A 21,777-nucleotide genomic window follows, 5' to 3' on the forward strand; every position below is an offset into this window, starting at 1 on the left:
TTACCGTCCTTTAGCCACAAGTAAGCGCGAGAAACCTGATAGATGGCGAAAAGAAGGGGAGTGAGGGGATGTGGATCTGACCTGCGGACTGAACTGTGACTGAGATGACGTGCGTTCTCTGCTTTGAGTCTTTTTGGCTGTGATGTGATGGGGAAGTCCTGAGACACAGTGCGGCTCTAAGCTGCTGGCATAGGAAACGAGCGGGCTAGGCAGTCCACGGGAGGCCAGAGTCAGGCTGGATTACAACTGGATTGGTTAGGTTCGGTTTGGATCGGCAGCTCCCTGGCCAATGACTGCTCACGGAGGGAGGTTCTTACAGTGCAATGGAGCTTCTGGCAGCGTGAGGATCGGTGGAGAGGAGCGTGTCAGTCAAACAACAGAGATCACACCCTCCAAGGTGAACAGAGGCGCCAACCGAATGAGGCTTCATGAGGCGTGCAGAATGGATACAGGCACGCACGCACACACACACACATACAGTACGCGCACACTACAACCACCACCAATGTCATGGCAGCACCCTGAATACCTACACGAGGAATCTGGAGTCACTTTCCCTCAACAACTCCCCAACGTTCCTGCTTTTACAGAAATAACAAGAAATGACTGACAGGCAGCGAACGAGGACATAAATGACCGATGTGTGTTCATCCGAGGAAACTACCCTACACATCTTGGTTGCGTCAGTGACTAAATGTCCCTGTGAAACGAGCGCATCGCGTGGGTCATACTCATGTAAACAGACACCTTTTACAGAGGAGGAATCAATATTGCATGATGACATAATCAGATCACAGTTCAAAAAGAGGAAGATCCCAAATCAGAGAAACAAACCAAAGCAAAAGGAAGGAAGAGGGTTGGTCTCTATAAAAACGAGGAGTCTTTATAAGAAAGGCTACAAAAACTCAATGGGACCTCCGACTTCAGCATACAGCAAAAGGCACCACAATATTATTCTATTTATCTAACTTGTGAAAAAATTGGCACGTAATTCTCTTATTTTTTTCATCTCTCATAATGCTGTAAATCAAAAAACTTTACATATAAATATCCCCTCCCCCCGTTATAAAAAAAGTCTTTGCTGTTAGCTAGTAGACAATTTTTGCTGAAATGAAAATAAATATTTCATTTGTTTAGAATATCTGTCTGTTATACAAAATAAAAATATTTCTCCTAGGTGCAGGTCTCTAGTCCACGGGTTGTGTGTAAGAGGAAGGGGAGTGTGTGAGGTGGAGAGGGCGGGAGGTGGCGGGGGTGTAATGGTGGGCGTCGGAGGGAGGTTAAGTCTTAAAGGGGCATGTTGTCAGCCTTGGAGCGCTGCGACTGGGAGCCGCGGCTCTGCCCGTTGCTGCGCGTCCCTGGCCGACTCAGCCCGCGGTGAGTCCGTGTGTCTGCACCGGATGACGAACGGAAACCCGGGACATTTAGAGGCGGGTCCATGTTCATGTTCTGCATACTGAGGAAAGGCGTGCTCTCCCCATGAGCATCCTCTTCCTCCTCGTCCTCCTCCTCCTCTTCTGACTGGCTGAAGCTCTGTGAGCTGTAGTCCCGTAAACCCGCCGAGCGCTGGGAGATATGTCCGTTGAGTCGGTTGCGTCGTGGGCGACGCCGGCTTCTGATGGGTTCCCGTGAAGAGGCGTACTCCTGCGTCGTCTCATAAGCCTCATCATCAGGGAGCCGGTAGGGGCTGGACGGTAGACTTCCTGTGCTCTCCGTCAGGTAGGGTCGTCGTGGACGTCGGGGCTGCCTGTATAAACTTCCATCCTGAAACAGAGAAAACACAGATTTCTTAGAATGGCTGAACAAATTTATTGACACACTGGTGTGTTTGTCTGCCTGTGCATATAAGAGAAGGAGCTCCTGCTGTGAAGCCTTCAACTGAGCACTCTTCACCATGACTGTCTTGGTGTTTTAAAAGTGTATATCAAGAGACTGCATGCTCACATGGTAGCAGCTTGCTAATCACAAGGTGGATTTGGCCTAAAACTTACACTTCAGTATCCTCCCAATTTACTCAACTGGGGACCATAATTTACAACATTAAGCATTAAGTTAATGTTGTATTTTACAAGATGTCATTTTAGCAACTGAGATCATAAAGCTATAAGAAAGGTGTTTAATGATGTCATAAATCAGGGAAGATGAAGCCCCTTTTTCTTTGTACACTTCTGTTTGTAACCAGTCACCCCCTGCTGGCGATTAGAAAAAAATACAGGTTTAAGGCACTTCAGGCGTTTTGACTTTCAATCCAGTTCACTTAATATAGCACAAAATCACAATAACAGCTGCCTCAAAGCATTTTATATTGTAAGGGAAAGACCATACAATATTATAAGGAAAACCCCAACAATCAGAAGGGCCCCTTTGAGGAAGCACTTGGTGACAGTGGGAAGAAAAAACTCCCTTTTAACCAGAGCCAGGCTCAGCCATCTTCCATGACAAAGCCATCTGTTTGTTACATCAATCTTTTGGTGGCTTTTGGACATTAGGAAGCAGTTACTGTATGTCATGCTATTCTGTCCCTGCCACAGTAAAAATCATTATATTTCACAATAAACCCACAGAAGGTTGAATGCGGCTTCACGAGCCTTGGCTCGGCTTTGTTGTCAGCAGTATCGGTGCACAGAAAGTAAAGAAAGACACCTCTGTACAGCCTGCACTCAAACACATGCTGCAGGGAGAGACTACGTCAGTCATGGTGGCTTGTTTACTTCTGGTAAATACATATGCATACAATGTATATTGGCTTACGTACATCGGGGCACCGTAACAGCGGTTGGTCATCGTCTCTGTGGTAGGCGGCAGCAGCAGGAGGAAGAGAGAGGGCGTGGCTTGTGTTGGGCGAGGTGATCTGAAAAGTGGGGACCTGGGGTGGCAGCGGGGGGTAGTGGAACTCCACTGGAGACAGGCGTGCTGGCGTGGTCAGTGCAGACACATACCTGGATGAGGTTAGAATAACACAAAAATAACCACAACTCTGTCCATTTTTACCTCTAACAGATGCTCATATCACTCACTTTAACAATGCACTTAGTAAGTGTGCACTCCTGTAGATACTGCATTATTGAGGCGCTCAGCTGCACCAACGGCTTAATCATGATATTTTGAAAGAGGTCACACATCTGTCTGTTCCCTGAAAAGCAGCATAACACACACAAAATCCAGCCCTCATTGTGATCTGTAAGTCTTTGAACTATGGAAGGAAAAAACTTCAAACAGAAACACTGCAACCAGCTGGCTCAGGTTCACCTTTCTTCCCCCATTAAGTGCCAACAAACCTGCTTAGTCAATCACAAGAGTATAAAAGACATTACTGCTCATGTGCAATCACTCCAACAAGAACTGAATGACTCCTGCCGCTCACTGAGTTCAGCTTTACTTGTGCATCCGTGTCCCATATTCTGAAATACTAGTTATTTATTATTATGCAGTATTAACATCCATCCATTCATTTTCTTCCGACCAAATGAAGGTCATGGGGAAGCTTGAGCCTACTCCAGCTGTGATAGGGAGAGAAATGAGGTACACCCTGGACAGGTCACCAGTCTGTAGCAGAGCTAAAGCTGGTTTTATGGTCGAGCAGAGGTAGCGCGCTCGCTGTCCGCTCTAGTCCAGAGATAAACCCGTCTGCCTGAAGTGAGCTCTGTTGTCAGATGGAGGCAGTGTACAAAGTGTGTGGTATGACGAGCCTGTGGGCCACTCTTGCTTGTACTGTTGTTGATCCATGAGCCAGACGTGGAGGAGAGAAGTTATAATATGCAAAGAGCTGAAGTGCAACTGAGTGTTAAATACAATGAAAAGTGTCAGTGCAGCCTCAGTCTGTGCTTTTCATGTTGTAGTTTTTGATCTTTGAACTTTTTTCAGGGTTCTCCTGTTCCGGTGAACTCTGCTGTCGCCCTGTTTCTCTTATCTTCACAAACTCACGGGTGAAAAAAAAAAAAAGATGTCACGCCTGTGTATCAAAACTAGGTGAGTAGAATCGTAAGAGTCGTACTGCATTCCCCGTAAGTTAACAACCAAACCCTAAAGAACAACAAACATACAATGATAATAATAATAATGATAATAATAATAATACAACTGGATAACATTTTGAATTGAATGTCATTGCCTTCACCACTGCTATATCTTTTTACACATTATAATAGACCCTGTGCACGAGAAAATGCTAACTTCCTGGTTTGAGACCGGATGCAGGGTTGTACATTTCCGGTAGCTTTACTTTGCGGTCAATTGCTACTGCGAAGATATACTCCAAAATCTTGTCCAAAACACGAAAACAGAAAGATCGCATTAAGTTACAAAGAGCAGAGGGTGGTAACACTCACCATTGTTGTGTCATAAAAAATCTAATGATCAATTTTGACGTTTAAAGAGTTTAGATCGATCAGTTGTTTACATCACTCAACACAAGCAGAACTGCATTACAAAATCAGAAGACGCATCGTCCACATTCAGAAGCACATCTCTGTATAGTGACAGTTCCTATGATTTAAACAGGCAAATGTTCAGTATTCAAACTACAGGTGAACAATAGTCAAAGCCAGATGTTTCCCCGTTATGTCGATATCAGCTAGTCAAGTACACACCTACACAGCATGTTAACAAACCGTGAAAAAAAGCCACACAAAAAATGAATGATTGCTGATAAGGGTTTCTATACATTAGTATTTACGAAGGGTATGTTGTGACTTATCTTCAAAATTACAGTGGTCCCTCGCTATAACGCGGTTCACCTTTCACCTCGCTGTTTCGCAGATTTTTTAGTGCAAGTTTGCATGCTTTTGTTTTTTTTACATCACATTGTGTCCTGCGTCCTGATCGGCTGCAGCCCATTATCGATCTCCTCCGTGCCGTCCCTCCTGTACAGTACAGAATCGCTGCATCGATCGCTAGCAGTGTGACTCTGAAGTGCAGTACTGTATGTTTGTACGTTTTTTCCCCAACAAACACGACAATGTCGACGAAACGTTTTGCATCGTCAAAAAATAAAATTGGCTACTTGATTTCACCTATCGCTGGTTATTTTTAGAACATAACACCCGCGAAAAACGAGGGACCGCTGTTTACAAATACTGAGAAATATAGAATTTGAATCCTTTCCATGTTTTTCTCTGAGGCGCGGGGGAAAAATGTCGACAGGTCTATGAACAGCATCTACATATATATTCTGTAAATGCCCAAGACATCTCAAGAAATGTAAATCGCCACTTGATTCATCCATTTGGTTGACTTGTTTTGGAAAAACCGGCAGTAAACAAGGAGCGAATATCACACCGGAAACGAAGCACCCTACAGGAGTTTCCCCACCGGAAGTAGCATATGCTAAGGTGCACAGAGTCTATTAACAGTGTCTGGGTGACATACTTCTTAAAAAGACTAACAAAAGAAAGTCCTAGCAATTAATTGCCACTTGGTGTCACCAGAGAGTAAAGGGCTGTAACAAGAAGCACAGCCAAGCAAAAGTGTTTAAGAGCCACTGAGCAAGTTCCTTCTCCCTCCAAACCACAGTGCCCAGCATTTCCACTTCCTCTACCTGTCACTGTGAGGTGAGTCTCTTAAAGAATCGTAGGAGTCCCCGTACTGCATTCCCGGTCCCGACGCATCCGTACACCCCCAGTGGGCGGCCCTCCTCGCCATGCATGCTGGGCTGCTGCACTTACTGGTTCCCACAGAGCTGGAGAGCCCACCTGACTGGCAGTCTGAGTTCATACTCTCTGTTCGCTCCATGCTCCACGTGTGCTCCTCGTGTCTGCAGGACGAGTTTAGAAGGTTATGACAGCAGCGGGGAGGAAGGGGGATACAAAGGGAGACTGAAGTTAGTACTGCTGGTCCCACTGACATTCAACAGTCACCTGTGTTAAGCATGAAAAAAGAGCATCAGGACTCGTTTGTGTTGTGTTCAAGGTGGTTGAAGCTACCCCGTGTAGCTGACGTACTTTGTTGTGCGGATGTGTGCCTGCTGTGTACTGAAAGCTATTCATTGCAGATGGAGTGGATGTTTTTACAGTGATCTAGCAGGCATGCAAAGCTAGGCCAAAGCAGCAGCCAGTACCACAGATAAGGGGCGCGGGGTGTGCCCAGTGGCTGTGGTTGCAGTTAGAGCTCAGTTAACGAGTTATTACTCTGCCCTCTGGTGGTGAAGTGACTAATCAATCTGCAACTATGGAGAATCTTTTCTGTTTTAGCTGGAATTTGCTTAGTTAGCTCTAGTAATATAAGGTCACACAGACAGTTTATATTGTAATTTATATACCTGTATTATATTCAGGAAATTATTTACTTTAAAAGTAAAATTTGAAGTGAAACTGACCATATTAACTATACATCACAGACCGTGATTTCTGCAAGTCCTCGGAAAACATTGCAAATAAAATACTTATCAGGTCCTGTTGGTACTGTGGATACGAGGTAATAAAGAAGTAAAACCTTTCAATATCTGCATAAGTAATGAGTACCTTTGGAGTATTTTAAAGGACAGGGGAAACAAATTATACTGTATTTGCAAGTACTTGGTACGTGCACTCTTGGACAACATCCTGCAGTTCCTTACAGAGCTTAACAATTTTATCATAAAAAAAGGAAACACAAATATTTGTGAAATCTGTCAAAAAACTGTGAAAAAATAAATTTTTATACCCAAATTTTGACACTTAAATCAGAAAATAAATCAAACGTGACATTCAACCACTAAAACTCATTTTTCTGTTAAGTAGGAACAATTGCATATATCTGTAATTTGGCATCTTAATCTTAAAAATAAAATGTGCGTCTGCTCATTTACTGTAAAACAGTCAATCTTGAAATTCATGGATAACAACAATAATTCTATTTTAGCATTAAAGTGATCACGTCGATTAAAGAGCTTGCACAAACTGGTGGATCAACCATTACAGAAAAAATGATTCTGGTAATTAACCAATAATGTTAAATTAGCACAATTGTGGCATAAACCTTACACTCGATGGTGTTCTATTAAATTTGTTATGCACTGTAAAGTACGTACGACAGCCCCCAGTGGATTTCCCAGATGTAATAGTCACAGACCAATAACAATAAGATTATTTTGACTGAGGGTCGAATTGTGTGAACATTGTTTTAGTATGCTGCCCACCTTTATCTTTTTGGTGTTTACAAGAATATCTGCAACAGCTCAAAGATAAGATGTGCTCCAACTGGACAAAGACTAAGGATTAGCACAGAACTATTCTTTTGCTTGGATTATGTGTGCATCCTGACTGCAGTGTGTGGATATACCTGGAGGCATGTGAGGCAGTGGTAGAGTGGTGGGAGCGGGTCGACATTCGACTGCCTGCATAGTTGCCTGCACCCTCTGCTCCGTGGCTGATCACGCACTCGGTCGTAGGGACGCTCTTGGAGATGTACTGAAAAAATAAAACATCAAAGGCGTTTGATTACTTTGTTACCTTCAAATAAAAACAAAAACAAACATATGGACAGAGAATTTTAAATGTAACTACATCAGGGCGTTCTGCTCTTTCCTCTTCACAGTTTTCAGCTTTACGTTTATGCTGACTCATGCCTATTGTATCTCCACCAGGATGGTAGGTGTTTCTGCCCTCTCTTTAACATGTAGCTAGCTGCGTGACACCAAAATTTCCCCATGTAGTCAGTGAATCATCATTTTATTCACACAAACACTTTGCTGAAGGCAGACCTTAACTCAAGATTTAAATCGAAGTCACAAAACTAAAAAAAACTCCAGCAGGAACATGAACCAGCTGAGTCTCTGTTGGTTTCTGAACATCCAGTCCTCCTGTCTTTTTCCTCTTCGGTCGGTCATTAGCATTAATGAATATGTGAGGGCTTTCTGGACATCTTGACACCCAAATCCTATTTCTGGGATGGGTATATTTAATTAAAAGCACTGATATGTCTGGTTTTATTTTAATAAATGCTGTGGGGCTTTGATATAGTGGATTTTTATGCTATATCAGATCAGTAGCTATGCTTGTAAATTAATTGCTGTTGAATCGCACAGCAGAAAGTCAAATGAAATCAATTTGTTACAGTTGCAAACACTGGTTTCAACTTAAGCTTAAACAGCTTCTCTGAAAATAATGATGATTTACAAAAACGAACTAAAATTAGGGCTCCACTCAGCTGAGTGTTATTATTGTTTGGACTCACGTCAACCATGGGGATCTCCTCAGGACCAGGGCCAGGATGATTTGGCCCATTAGCCAACATGCGGTTTGGCTGCTCCACACACTGATTCTGGTTTTGGTGTAGGTGACTCTGCATCTTCTTCCTCTGCTTCCTGGACGGGTGGTGATGATGAAGGAACAATAAGAGATCTACCAAACCGATATCCTCTCTTACTACTGAAGTTCAAAATATGCGAGGGGACGTGGTAGAACATGAGTAAATAGCATTTAACTAGCAAAATGTGAATTATGTATGTTTATATATTACTATTGTTCTAACGGTCAGTGTAAGATGCCTGCACTAAAACTTTTTTTTAGGTCTATAAGATGCTAGCAGTTTCAAGATGCCTTCCTCCAATCATGTTATTTAAATGACAATGTTCAAGTATGGTACTGTGCAAAAGTCTAAGTAGTTTAGTCATTTAAAAAAAATAGATTTGAGCAAATGTTCTCCAAGCTTTCTCGTGGTTTTTCAAAGTTTTTCTTCAGACATTGGCTGCTTTTTCATTTAATTTTGTTTACGCATAACAGAGAACTTAGCAAAAAACTAACTTGTCACAAAACAAAATCATGTTCCTATTTCTTTAGTTGAATCTATGCAAAAGATCAAGTCTGACCAATTTAAAATAATGTTTTTCACCAAAAACTTAATTTCAATACATCTGTTTGCTAAAAAAAAAAGTGTCCATGAAAAATTTGAGGAAACTAGACAAATAAAGGGCAAAACACAAAATATCAAGCCTAAAACAACATCTATAGTATGAACAGTATGTGAAAGTCACGCCCTTAAGAAACAGGCCCTTCACCATTCAGAAACGGTCTTAGTGGAAGACTTGCTGTCAAGAAGCCATTAAGGAAAGAAAAAAGGGCAAAACGGCTGAGGTCCGAAAATTACACAAGAACTGGACTGAAGATCAGTGGCAACAGGTCTGATGGAATCATGAATCCAAACTTGAAACTTTTGGTTCAAATGATTGTCAAATGTATCATATATGGAAGAGGTCAGTAGAGCGGGACAACAGTGAGTGTCTAGAGTCATCTGTAAAACACGGTGGAGGGCCGCATTTCAGTCGGTGGTGTTGGGAATCATGTCATAACTGCTGGAAATTAGTGTCAGATTTTCATCCATTATGCAATACCATCTGGAAATCATCTGATTAGCAATGGCTTCATTTTTCCACATGATAATGATCCCGAATACACTGCTAGTATAGTAAAAGCATAGTGGATAAAAAACACACAATGAAACACTGTCAGGCATGGATTGGCCTCCCCAGAGCCCAGACCTCAACTTTTTTGAAGCAGTGTGGGACAATCTTGACTGAGAATGTAGCAAAAGTAAGAAACATCCAAAGAAGAGCTTTGAATGTCCTTCAAGAAGCTTGGAGAACTATTCCTGAAGACTAATTAAAGTAACGTGGTAATATCAAATATTGACTTTTAAGTGCATTCGGATTTCTTTTTGTCTTATGCACTGCATTTACATTTATGTTTGCAAATGTTTTAGAAAATCGCAGCACTTATTTTTCCTAGCAGAATACAGTGGTTCGAGATTTTTGCACAGTACAAATTTTTCACAAATAAAGATGCAGCTTCTTTTTTTTCTTTAAATAGAGCACTCTAATAATGTCATAATTAATAATATTTCAGTTCCAGAGGACAATTTCTGCAGAACAAACGCTTTTAGTCAAAGTTACTTAACATGCATGCAATATAAGGCTTCTGATTGTAATAGAGTACTTTTAGGTCTTTGTAATGACACTTTTGCTTTTAACTTAAGAGTTAATTGAAAGGTTTTGAGTCTTTTGTATACGGTGGAATCGTTTCTTTTTGCTTCAAAGACATACTTTGTTTTGCAGTAGGCCACCACACAAACGATGCCAACCACTAACAACGCCACACAGATGCCTGTGATCGTCAGCACCCGCCTCTGGTAGAGCTCCTCAGCCTCTGTGGATGCAAATATGCACACACATACACACACATTCACACGCACATTTTACCATACCAAAAATACACACGCGCAGACACACACACACACACACACACACACACACACACAGCATGAGCACTATCCCATCGATGGCAACTAAAGAAACTGTTGTCCTCACTATCATCTGCTGTCATCGTGTCCCCTGTGCTGTCTCTGTTCTATCAAATCACATGCCTTGGACTTTTAATGTTCTTGCAGTCACACAGTACTACCACAACGTAGAGGAGTAATTATACAGTCTCACAACTATCATGAGGAAAAGCTGAGATGTAAACCTACAACCTGGCACAAACTTCCTGCTGTCTTAAACAAGTTTGTAATGGCCATGGTGATGTAATGCCACAGATTGCACTGGAAAAGATCTGATGCCATGCCTGTATGGATGGAGTCACACGAGACAAGTTGTCGAGATGGGGGGAAAAAAAAAATCAGGGTTAACACCACAGCGGCCCGAGAACCAGATGAAAGTTTGGTATTCACATAGCTCGCCATCAGCATCACAAACACAGGAGGATTTTTTGAATTAAAACAAGTTGACCACCACTGTTTTGCTGCCCCCTGGTGGTGTGGCCTATTACAGCCTAACAGTGATGTCACAATTTACCACCTTAACCTTAAGTTGAAGCTAAAAAGCTAAAAATTTTCATCAAAGAAAAAGGTTTAAATAGCACCCATGGTGTTATGGTGTTTATTTTGTTATTTTACAATTTTACAATAGCTTATATTCTTGGAAAAAAACTGTGAACGACTATACTGTTTCTTTAACGTGCAAATCTCCTGCAGGAGTCCTTGTATGTTGGTGACATCATTTTTACATCATAGCTATGACTTGAAGACTGTATATAAAAGATGGACGTAGCGATATCACGCACTGTTACACACTGATTTTGTTTTTCTGCAACCTGAAGAGATGAGTGAAAGACAAGGCTGACTGAAAAACAAAGTGACAACCTATCAGTCGCCAGGCAGGCTCTTACTTACTTACTTACTCTAAATGGGACTATAATTTACAAAATGAGCATCATTACTGTATGAAATAAAGCCTTAAATTAGAAACTAACCAGAGTTCGTTTTAAACTGACTCAACAGGACAGGCGTGGAAGCTCCCGTGGATCACATTAAACTTTATTTAGTTCATAACACATTTATGGTGATGGCGTATAAATGCTGTAGGGTATCCAATTCAGATTCAGATTCTGGGGGCTGCTGCGGCGTAACACTCTGTGTCAGAACGAAAAGCACAAAACACAGTGCAACAAATAAACGGAACGTGAGAGGGAAGAGAGAGGGAATAAAAGCAGGAAAAGCAAAGTGGTGAAAAAGGAGGAAGCAGAAGGAAATACACAGAGGGAGAGGAAAGAGGCTGCAAGGGGAGCAGGGGTGTGTCCAGGAAAAAGGCCCAGGAGAAGAAAGAGGCCTGCGGGAACCAAAGACTGACCTGACTTTGTCCCCTTATCAACTAACTGGATTATCAAGGTCACTGCATTGTTAGTTACGGCCAAATTAACAGTAACTTTTTGTTTTCATCAACCTAAACCTTCTGCAACACAAATATTTGTTTGTTTAAATGAGTTTCTTCTCAGTTTACATTAAAACTAATGCCGTTCAGTGGTGCCTGAAACCTATCATTAAACCTGCCAAAGAAAACAAAACAAACTCTAGACACGCCGCTGAAAAGAAGGGAAAGGGGGGAGGGAGGGCGTGAGGAGAGTCTCTAAATAAAGGGCCTCTGTAGGGATTGACGAGCCTACGAGAGCCTCGGCCCGGCATTGTGTGTGTGTCACAGGGTACTGATACAGAAAGGCAAAAGGAAATGGGAAGGCAAGCTCGCTGGCACAGTGGGGCCAGCAGCGATCGTGATTTAGGACAGGCGAGCTCTTGACTGTGACACTGAGTCAATCAAGGGCATAATAATGAGGACAGACTATGTAGTCAGGCTTTTTTTGCTGGCTTTTGGCAGTGCTTTGCAAAAACGCTCGCAGCTTGCATGTTTTTGTTCGACGGGCTGCTGAAACCAATATGCACACTGCCAAAGCCCGGGGGACGAGCCAGTTACTTGTATTTATCAATGATGCAAAACATTCGCTGATTTTTTTTTTTGGATCAAAGACGGCAGCTTTTTGCTTTTCTGATATGGTGTCCAGATAAACAGTTTGGAGTCGTATCAGGAGCCTCTTACACTGAGTTTGAATGCACCTCTCCATGTTCTCTCATTATTGTATCCCTTCCCAATGAATTTGTCTCTTTCTCTAGTGTTGTTAGACCAAAAGAAGAAGAGTGCATGCAAAGACGGGAGGTTAGGTGTCTTAAAACCAAGTTAGTGGGCAGGAGAAAAAGAAGGACAGGTTGTGAGAGACCCAGTTGTTGGTTTTAGAGAGAAGATGGCACAATAATGTGTGACTGTGAGAGGATCTTGGCACATCCTTTAAGCACAGCAAAATGAATAATAATGTTCCATACCCATAAATTCAATTCTGAGAAGCTCTGCCAGCGCAGAAAGTTGTCGTGGTAAAAGGAAAGAGACACATAGGGTCAGGTGTAATGTCCACTTTGGAGCAGATATATTATTTCCATGTCCTGCATATGCTGAACCAGGATATAGGTTAATTATAGAGTGACTGACACGCGTACCGTCCAGTAACAGACAGACAACTCAGACAGCCTCAGCTCTGTGACCCCCAGAAATGACAGGAAAAACTTAACAAAAAAAGAAAAACCCAAACAAACGAAACCAAAAAACAGGCAGAAATCAAACACGAAGGGAGAAAATGAACCAAAAGCAGAAGGAAAGAGAAACAGCAGGCAGAAAAAGGCATGCAGAGACAGAGAAAGACTGACAAAGACAGCAAGACAAGAAGCCACATCACTTACTGCTATATTTACTAGACCTCATTTCTGGAGTAAACAACATTGGACAGAAACAAAATCAAAAGGGACAAAAAAACAAGACAAAAAAGTAAAGAAAACAAACGATAAAAGCAGTGAGTTACTCTCCAACATAAAAACACAGTACAGTCGATGAGGCCGACACAGCAAATGGGGGTGGGTGCTGTAACTCATTCGCCTAATGGCAACTGTGTGCCTTTGTACTGATTACAGCATACCTTCTGTATAACGCTGCTCACAGCTCTTAGAGACTCTCATAGGATTTACAGAGAGATCATCTCAGCATTCCCAATATTTCTGGCCTCACATGCATTACTGGCCAGAACAGTCCACCCTAACTTTTAACTTCTCTAACCTTGAGCGCTGTGTGTTAATACCACTAGAAAATGACACAAATCGATTTAAAACAGCAGAGGGTGTTCCTTCACCGTCACAGTGCAAAAGAAAACACAGACAGACTTCGGCATGAACACAAGGCTTGATGGTGGGGTCAAAAATAAGCACATGTTACATACAATAAAACCTGTTCTTGCTTTAAATGTGACATTATTCAGTATGGAAACTTCAGCAATAGACAAACAGAAACAAAAGCAAAACATGAACGTGAAGCAACACTGTAGAAACCCTGGAAACAAGAAGTTTTATCTCGGTGTGATTGCTTGGACAGCTACAAGAAAGAGCTGGTTTGTTTCTGTACAAAAGAAGCCAGGTGTTAACTTTAAAACTGTTCATTCTTTAAGCAGAGATCTCATCCTGTTAATTATGTGCCTGTGCCAATATTGGCCGACTGTGTTTCGCTATCACTGCCCATGCAATCACAGGAGAATGACCAAACACATTTCTTTCATCACTCTGATTTAAACAAGTGTTCAACATTTTGGGAAATCCACATATTTGACTTCCTGTGCAAGCGGGTTGGGTTATGTGGAAACTGGTCGTGTTTTTAATATGTTTTGATTGCTGATTGGAGCACAAATGCTAACGATCGGAGAGAAGGGGACGACACAGTCCTGTTTAAATACAGGGAGACCAGTGCTGTCGCAGGCGTTCTCTCCAGGAAGACATTCGGAGCGTGCGCTTGGTTGTCACACATGAAAAATGACAGCAGGGGAACAGGAGTTTCTCAAGTTACATCCCACCCAGCAAAAACCTCTTTGAAAAGACACTGAAAAGACGACCCTGAGAGACGTCTAAACAACGCTGATATTTGGTTCAAAAGGGAAAGGTGAAAAGCCGTATTCTTAGGTCGCTGAAAAGACATCTGTTTGCACATCAGCCTGAATTTGTAGTGAACTCCTCTGAAAATGCAGAATTTAACCCAGAACCTTCTTGCTGTCAGTAAACACTGAATTTATTAGACCACCTCTTACGAAAACAGGAAAAAACAGCCAAAAATGATATTGTTATTTATTAAGAAAATGAGAAACTAAATTTGTGTTTGGGGCTGCACGCTGGAAGAAGTCAGAAATTTTTTTGTGTGTGTTCAGAAGTGTAGGTAACTTACTCTAAGTGGGTATCTTAGCCAAAAATATTAATGTGTTTTATATTTTTTCCGATTTTTTTAACGGTAAATTTGAAAATTCAGAGATAAAAGCAGTATTTCTATTTTAGTATTAAAAATATAACTTTGATCAAAGTGCTTAACCATCACTGATAAGCAAAAACTTACCTTGGCTGGCGCTCTAATAAATTTGTACGGTACATGTACTCTATGAATATAACTTAATTTGATTTTTGCCTTGAAGGTAATGCAGTAAGCAGATAATCACTCAGTGGGCAGGCTGGTGAAAATATGTGGAAATCAAGTAATGTAAATACGACCTTTCACCTTTCATTCTTCAACTAAATTTAGACTTACAGTCATTGAAAAACAGTGATTTGGTTCTTATTAGATTTTAGAATTAGATAAATATAAGCTCAGATGAACAACAACACGTGGCATATTAGACTGTGTTATTATTTAATTAACAAAATCTAAGACAAAATGCAGAAGCACTGTGTGGAGTGAAGGAATTAGTTTGGAGGGTAAGCAGCAGAGCTGCGGCTAATCAAATGCACCTGAAAAACTGATCACCAGCAAGTGTGAGCGCCACTATAAAAGCTACATTTTGGCAGTTTGCTGGTCTGGTATTGAGGAAAATCTCAATCAGCTCTGATCTTAAAGATGCAGTTGTTGCTGCCTATCAGTACGGTAAGGGCTATAAGCTCATTTCCAAACAATTCGAAGTCCATCATTCTAGAGTCAGAAAGATTATTCACAACTGAAAAACATCCAAGACAGCTGCCAATCTTCCCAGGAGTGGACATCAAAGTTAATTCACCCCAGGGTCAGACCATGTAATGGTCAGAGAAACTGCAAAAAACTCAAGAACTACATCTCAGACTCTAAAGGCCTCAGTTAGCAGGTTAATTGTTGCAGTACAATTAGAAAACTGAACAAGTCTCGTGATTTGCCAGGAGAAAGCCTCCTGTCTTTTGGACAAACGAGACCAAAGTCAAAACTCAGCACAGCAGCACAAACACCTCATAGCAACCGTCGGGCACGGTGGTGGAGGGATGAGGATTTAGGTTTGTTTTGCAGTCTCGGGAAGTGGGCACCTTGCACTCATTGAGTCACCTGTGAACTCTTCTCTATACCAAAGTATCCTAGAGTCAAATGTGAGGCCATCTGTCTGACAGCTAAAGCAGAAACTGGGTCATGTAACAGTGAATCCAAGCACAGCAGCAAAACTACAACCGAACTGCTGAAAAAGGCAAAAATGATTACTTAGTTTTTCACTTCCTTTTCACAGAGTGCTTCTGCATTTTGCTTTTTGATAAATGAATAGTGTAATATGACATATGTAGTTGTATGTTAATAATTTTAGAACCAGCTAAGACCCATGTAGTTTTTATTAAGTCCTGATACATGAAATCTCAGAAAGAAAGTACTTTGTTTTTCACATGACTGTAAAAGGGAAGTCTTTTAAAGGGTAAAACTGAGGGGATATAAGACATAGTGGCAATTTACAAAGAGGACTGATACAAAAATCTTTTAGCCTAACTTGGTATAAAGACTGGAAAATTTTAGAAAAAGCTTACTTGGCTCTGTTCAACACTAAATAATTTAAAAGGTAAAAACATTAACCTCTTAGCTCTACTGTTTGTCTGTAAATAACAATATTCCAGTAACTCACTGCTACTAGCATCAAAATTAAAAAACCCCACAACTTTCAGTTTTTTACTTTATTTTTTACAATTGCACAGTAAATATATAACAATCTAATTTACTATAACACTTTACTCTTTGGTGGTAGTAACATTTTCGTACCTGTGGACAGGACCAGGCAAGCTGTTTCCCTTTGTTTCCAGTCTTTGTGCTAAGCTACGTTAATGCTATCTTGGTTATAGGTTTATATTTAATGTATCTGTATCACGAGTGGTAATAGTCTTATAGCTCCGTTCAGAAAAACAAATAAGAAAATTTCCCAAATGTTAAAATATTCAATTTATTCAAAAATTAGGTGACAATTTCTGAATGTATTCGAAGTAAACCCTACATGAAAAGTTCAAGCAGCGTTTAGCAATATGCCATAAAAATATTTTATCGGATGATCCATGGGTGCTCGTAGTAAAAACAGCTGGGTAGTATATACACAGTATATCGTAACCTCTTAACCATCAGAAGAAATAACCTCTAAGATGTCATTTGAAGAAAGTCAGATCAATACACACTGAGACAGGCCCTCGGTTGAATAACGATGAATGGTGCTTTCAAACCTCATTACCCGAAGACTTAAAATGTTGAAACATTCAGACTTTAAATCTTATTTCCTTTCACTTGCCAAATTGTTGGGATTTTGGGCACACTGTCACTGTTAGCAAAAACTGGCAGCTGTTCAAAACAATGTTGCAAGGACTCAACTTTCCAAAATGTAAAATCGATCAAAGATTTTTCTGCTAATAGATTCTATCCACATAATTTTGCCTTGATTGCTCAGTTCTGGCTTTTCTTTTTCCTGCTCCAAAACAAGCGGCACCAATGGATCATCTACAAAGAAAAGTGATAAAGCGATTCAACGAAAGCAAATAACTTCAACCTCCTGTGTTGCTCATTATGTTAATTCTCTGTCTCCTCCGTTTCTTTTGGTGCAAGCCTCTGGATCAAGCTGCAGCACGAGAACTTTTGGGTGTAATTTACATGACTGATGTGCAGAATTTTAAGATGTAAGACAAGGCATAATGCTTTTTAAGTTGTTTATTTTGGAACTGTTTTGTAGATCCAGCTTACTTTAAATAGAGTTTCAAGCAGGTGAGCTGGCATGAAAAATAGATGCAAATATTCCTACAGTGGTTGTTTCTGGTTACTAGAGGAGCACCACAGAGGAACCAGGGGAGACAGGGAGAGAAAAGGGTGGACACAGAATCATGCAAACATCACACACACGTTCACATACATACGATAACTCACATTAAACAGACTAGCAGGTATGCAAACACACACGCATACACTTCCTCCATTCAACCCCTCCAATGTAGCATGCAGCATCTCAGTGGGAAAGAGACAGACAAGAGCAAATGGACATACTGTAGAAATTGGCCATGACGGAGTTTTGACAGCGGTCCCCCGTATAGTCATTGGGACACCTGATGGAGGGAAAACGAGACACAGAGGGAGGGGAAGGAAGGTTAAAGTTACAGCGGGAAGAGAGAGGATAAAACAGGAGGAAAGAGAGGAGGAAGAAGACACAAGGACAGATAGATAAGAGGGGGAGAGAGGAAGGGAAGGAGGGAGACGTAGGAGAGGAGAGAGATGAGGGATTAGAAACATCACAATCCACCAAGTACAGAAAGAGAGAGAGACAGAGAGAGAGAGAGAGAGATGACCTGCATACTGTGACATCACCGCCATCAATATGACATCACTGCTACAGTTCAGACATCATCACAGTCGTGGGGGTTGTGTGATGGTGGTGCAGGAGATAGGAGGGGTCAAACGCACAGCCGTTAGCCTCCAACCCCTCTCACACACAAACACAGGTGTAGACAACACCCACAAAATGCATACACGAACAATTGCTTTATGGACTCCCACTCGTTGTACTGGAGAAATGTATTAAAACAATTTATTAACCATTATATAATATGCAAACATATTAACAAAACACAGCAGTCATGAACCTGATTGTGTCCAACCCTGTAAGTTTACAGTGGTCTCCAATGAAGGATCTAGATGTTAGCCAGCAGATATAATTCTGGGCTGTTTTTACACATACAAACAAGATATGATGTAATTGGATGCTAATCTGTGAAATCACTGTTAGTGGAACACGTTTTATCATTTATCATGCTGAGCTCTTTACAATAAATGCTCTACCCAGAGGAGGAGCTACCACATAAACGTCTGTGATTTTGTGCCTCACTTTACTCCTTGCCTCTCTGATCATGGTCATTTTGATGTTTGGTCCGCCATGTTTTTCTAGTCAATTACATTTTAGTTTTTTTGGTAAAGTGTGGGCAAACACAGTGACTGTACCCTGAGCATACATAGGCAGCAGATGCAGAGCTGTCTAGCTACTTGGTTAAAATCAAGAAAAATACAGTCATTACTATGCAAAACATCCTTGTTTACATACTTCTATTTAAATGCCACTACTAAATACATTTTTTCTTTTCCCCCATAGTGTGTTTTCTCCTCGTCTCTATGCCCTTTTGTTGTCTCTTCTTCCCCATCAACCCTCAGCTGTTCATCACAGGTGGCTGCACCCTCCCTAATCTTGATTCTGCTCGGGTTTTTTTCCTGTTAAAAGAGAGTTCTTCCTTGTCTCATCTTTACCTTGAAATACAAACTGCTTTGAGGCAACTTACTTTATTTTTAATTATTTTTGGTGAATTCAGCTGATTTCAGTGCTGGCCGGATGATCTTTCGAGCAAGGGAAAGCTTGTTTACAGTGATTAACTCAGTGTTTTCCTTTTATATCGAACAACGGAAATGTAAAAAATTAGTCCTGTCAGGTGCTAACACGTTAACAAGCTAACGGCGCTAACGTATTAGCGCCGTGCAGTGCTAAATCGCTAACGAAGATTTGCCGCATTAATACGGTTATGCCGTTAACGTCATTTTAATGAGATTAACGCTGACAGCACTAGTAAAAATTTAAGCTTGTGGGAAGAGAAATTATAACTGCACTCAGGTAGCTTAGCTGAGCTAACCAGCTAACACAATAAAATGTGACACAATGATGTCCGCTAATCCCTAAGAACAAGTTAACTATTTTACAGAATAACTAATACATGTATATATACATATATATATATATATATATATATATGTATATGTTAGGAGTGCAACAATACATGTATCGGTATTGAACCGTTCGATACAGTGCTTTCGGTTCGGTACGCATATGTATCGAACAATACAAAATTTTTTATTTATTTTATCAACTTTTCTTCTGACGATGCTGTCTGTGTTGAAAGCTCAGTGGATCTGCGTTCGACTACTCCGCCTAGGCTGCACTGTCGAGCGCAGATCCACTGAGTGCAGCACAAGCTAGCGAGACAGAAGTTAAGCTCGTTGCAACATGGCAACTGCCTCAACGTTACCCGAAATTTTACCTCCCCCACCCTCATTCAGATCCGGCGTTTGGAACTATTTTGGTTTTCATGTGAAGCATGACCCTGATGGTAAGCGCGTCATGGACAAAAGTAAAACAGTATGTCGGATGTGCCATGCAATGCTCAATTACATTGGTGGGAACTAGTGCGTTAGCGCAGTTAGCTCGTTAATGTGTTGATGCCGTCCAGCCCCACGCACTGGGCGAGCCGCGGTAACTCGTTGAGGGAGATTTGCTGCGTTAACGTCATCTTAACGAGATTAACGCTGACAGCACTAGTGAGAACACAACGAATACAACTGTACATTTACGCCAACATCATCCTAGTGCAAAGACAAGTGTAAGCAAACAAAAACAACAAGCATGCATGCTACAAACTTTACCCGAGTCATTTAGACAGCCGTTAGCACATGATTCTCCTTATGGGGACCTGATATGTTTAATATGCTGCTGAGAATATACCCCAGAAGAAGGGTAGAGTATAGCTTTTATTTTGGAAAGAGCCATTTCTCTGTAATAAACTCTCTTTTCCAAAGATGAGTGATTTCTCGATCAGATAGATTTATTTTTTTAATTATTTTGTTGTTTCAGCAACATTAAATTTAAAAACTGTACTTTTGAGTTAAAATATATATTTATAATTTTAATAAATGACAAATTAAAAAGGAATGAACATTTTTTTGTATTGAAAAAATATCGAACCGTGACACCAAAGTATCGAACCGAACTGAACCGTGAATTTTGTGTATCGTTGCACCCCTAGTACATATATATATATATGTATATATATGTGTATATATATATATGTAAAATATGGCTGTTTTGCCATCATCAGCTGGCTATTAATCCGAACCATTTCACTGAAAACAGCTCCTGCTACAAATGTATTAATGAGTGTATATAACCAATGCATAGCCAACACAAAGGTTAGACTCCAAACCAAAATAAAGAGCTGAAAGATGAAGGCGAAGGTTAGCTGCAGGACAGTAATTCTCTTTGGGTGCGTCTCTACAGCGGCTGGAAAGGCAGGCCTCCCTGTTTGAGTCATGCTGGTCGTTAGTCATGCATTTTCCATTAAATGCAGTGTCCCTGCTCTGTGTAATGCGATGTTTATATGTACTCCATAAATAAATCATAAAGAAACGAGGACCTGCAATCATGGCACGCGCTTAAAACCAAAGCGTTTTCCACAAGTCTAAAAAATGAAAGAGTGCACAGACAGAGAGAGACAGCCCTCCACAGTGTGTGAGCATGAAAACGGGTGGAATAGGTTTTGGTATTTCTTGGGCATAAATAACAGCAACAGTTTACATGCAGCTGCAGAACGTGGTGTTTTGTTTCTGGATGGGTGGCGAGCTGTCAGCAATACCACGAGCTAAACGTGATTCATATTCTGGCATCAGCCATCAAACTCACAACGCTGAAACTGCAGCTCCTCGCTGCATCACAGCAACTAGAAAATTGACGCATGGTGTGCCAATTATTGGTATTTTGGAGGCTAAATGTTGATTTTGACATTCTTATATTAATCTTCATTCACTCACTAAAACACTACAGGACCTCAATTTTAAATAATGCCTCTCTGAAAATTAAAAAAAATCTCTGTAAGAGAGTGCTTCAAATCCAGAAATGTCTTAAATTGTGTGTTATAATGGGTGCCGAGGCTTTTACCCAGCTGGGAATAATTGATGTAATCTCTTTATTGCTGTAATTGATAGTAGATCAGCTTTTACTGCAGTCAAATGAAAAATAGACATGTTATAGAACATCTTATTCAGCTGCAGTGCACATATGCTGTAGATGGATCATAACAATTGACCACAGTTTTATGATATCATGGGTGTGGCCCCATTACAGTTATTATAGGATGAAAGAAGCTCTCTGGCGATTTCACCCAGGCCCCAGTAATGACCACACTGTATTTATTACAGTGGTCAACCAATTTATCCAGTTTGAAATGCGAGGAGCCTCGTCTTCCCCTCATGCACACACTGTCCATATAACTGACTGGGTATCCTTTTCTCCTCTTTCTCACCACTAAAGAGACAACTTGCATTTTGAATCAATTACAGCAAAAACCCTCAGTAGAGCCCACTCAGCAATTTCCCAGAGAGATATAAATAGAGCAGAGAGA

At 41.0% G+C, this 21,777-nt stretch overlaps 1 protein-coding gene across 1 annotated transcript in view; it reads right to left on the minus strand.

Annotated features, from left to right (window-relative positions):
* Positions 1 to 862: 862 nt before the first annotated feature.
* The window catches only part of nrg2b (neuregulin 2b), a 64,201-nt gene continuing 43,286 nt past the window's right edge, over positions 863 to 21,777 (minus strand). Inside the window, exons 5-11 of the mRNA XM_039615509.1 lie at positions 17,615 to 17,673; positions 10,016 to 10,118; positions 8,152 to 8,281; positions 7,258 to 7,385; positions 5,537 to 5,752; positions 2,756 to 2,939; positions 863 to 1,764 (exon numbers count right to left, since the gene is read on the minus strand). Coding sequence (XP_039471443.1) covers positions 1,288 to 1,764; positions 2,756 to 2,939; positions 5,537 to 5,752; positions 7,258 to 7,385; positions 8,152 to 8,281; positions 10,016 to 10,118; positions 17,615 to 17,673 — 1,297 coding nt within the window. The 3' untranslated portion in view covers positions 863 to 1,287. The remainder of the gene's footprint in view (positions 1,765 to 2,755; positions 2,940 to 5,536; positions 5,753 to 7,257; positions 7,386 to 8,151; positions 8,282 to 10,015; positions 10,119 to 17,614; positions 17,674 to 21,777) is intronic.

This window comes from Oreochromis aureus, linkage group 2, assembly GCF_013358895.1.
Source record: "Oreochromis aureus strain Israel breed Guangdong linkage group 2, ZZ_aureus, whole genome shotgun sequence".
Classification (NCBI taxonomy): Eukaryota; Metazoa; Chordata; class Actinopteri; order Cichliformes; family Cichlidae; genus Oreochromis; species Oreochromis aureus.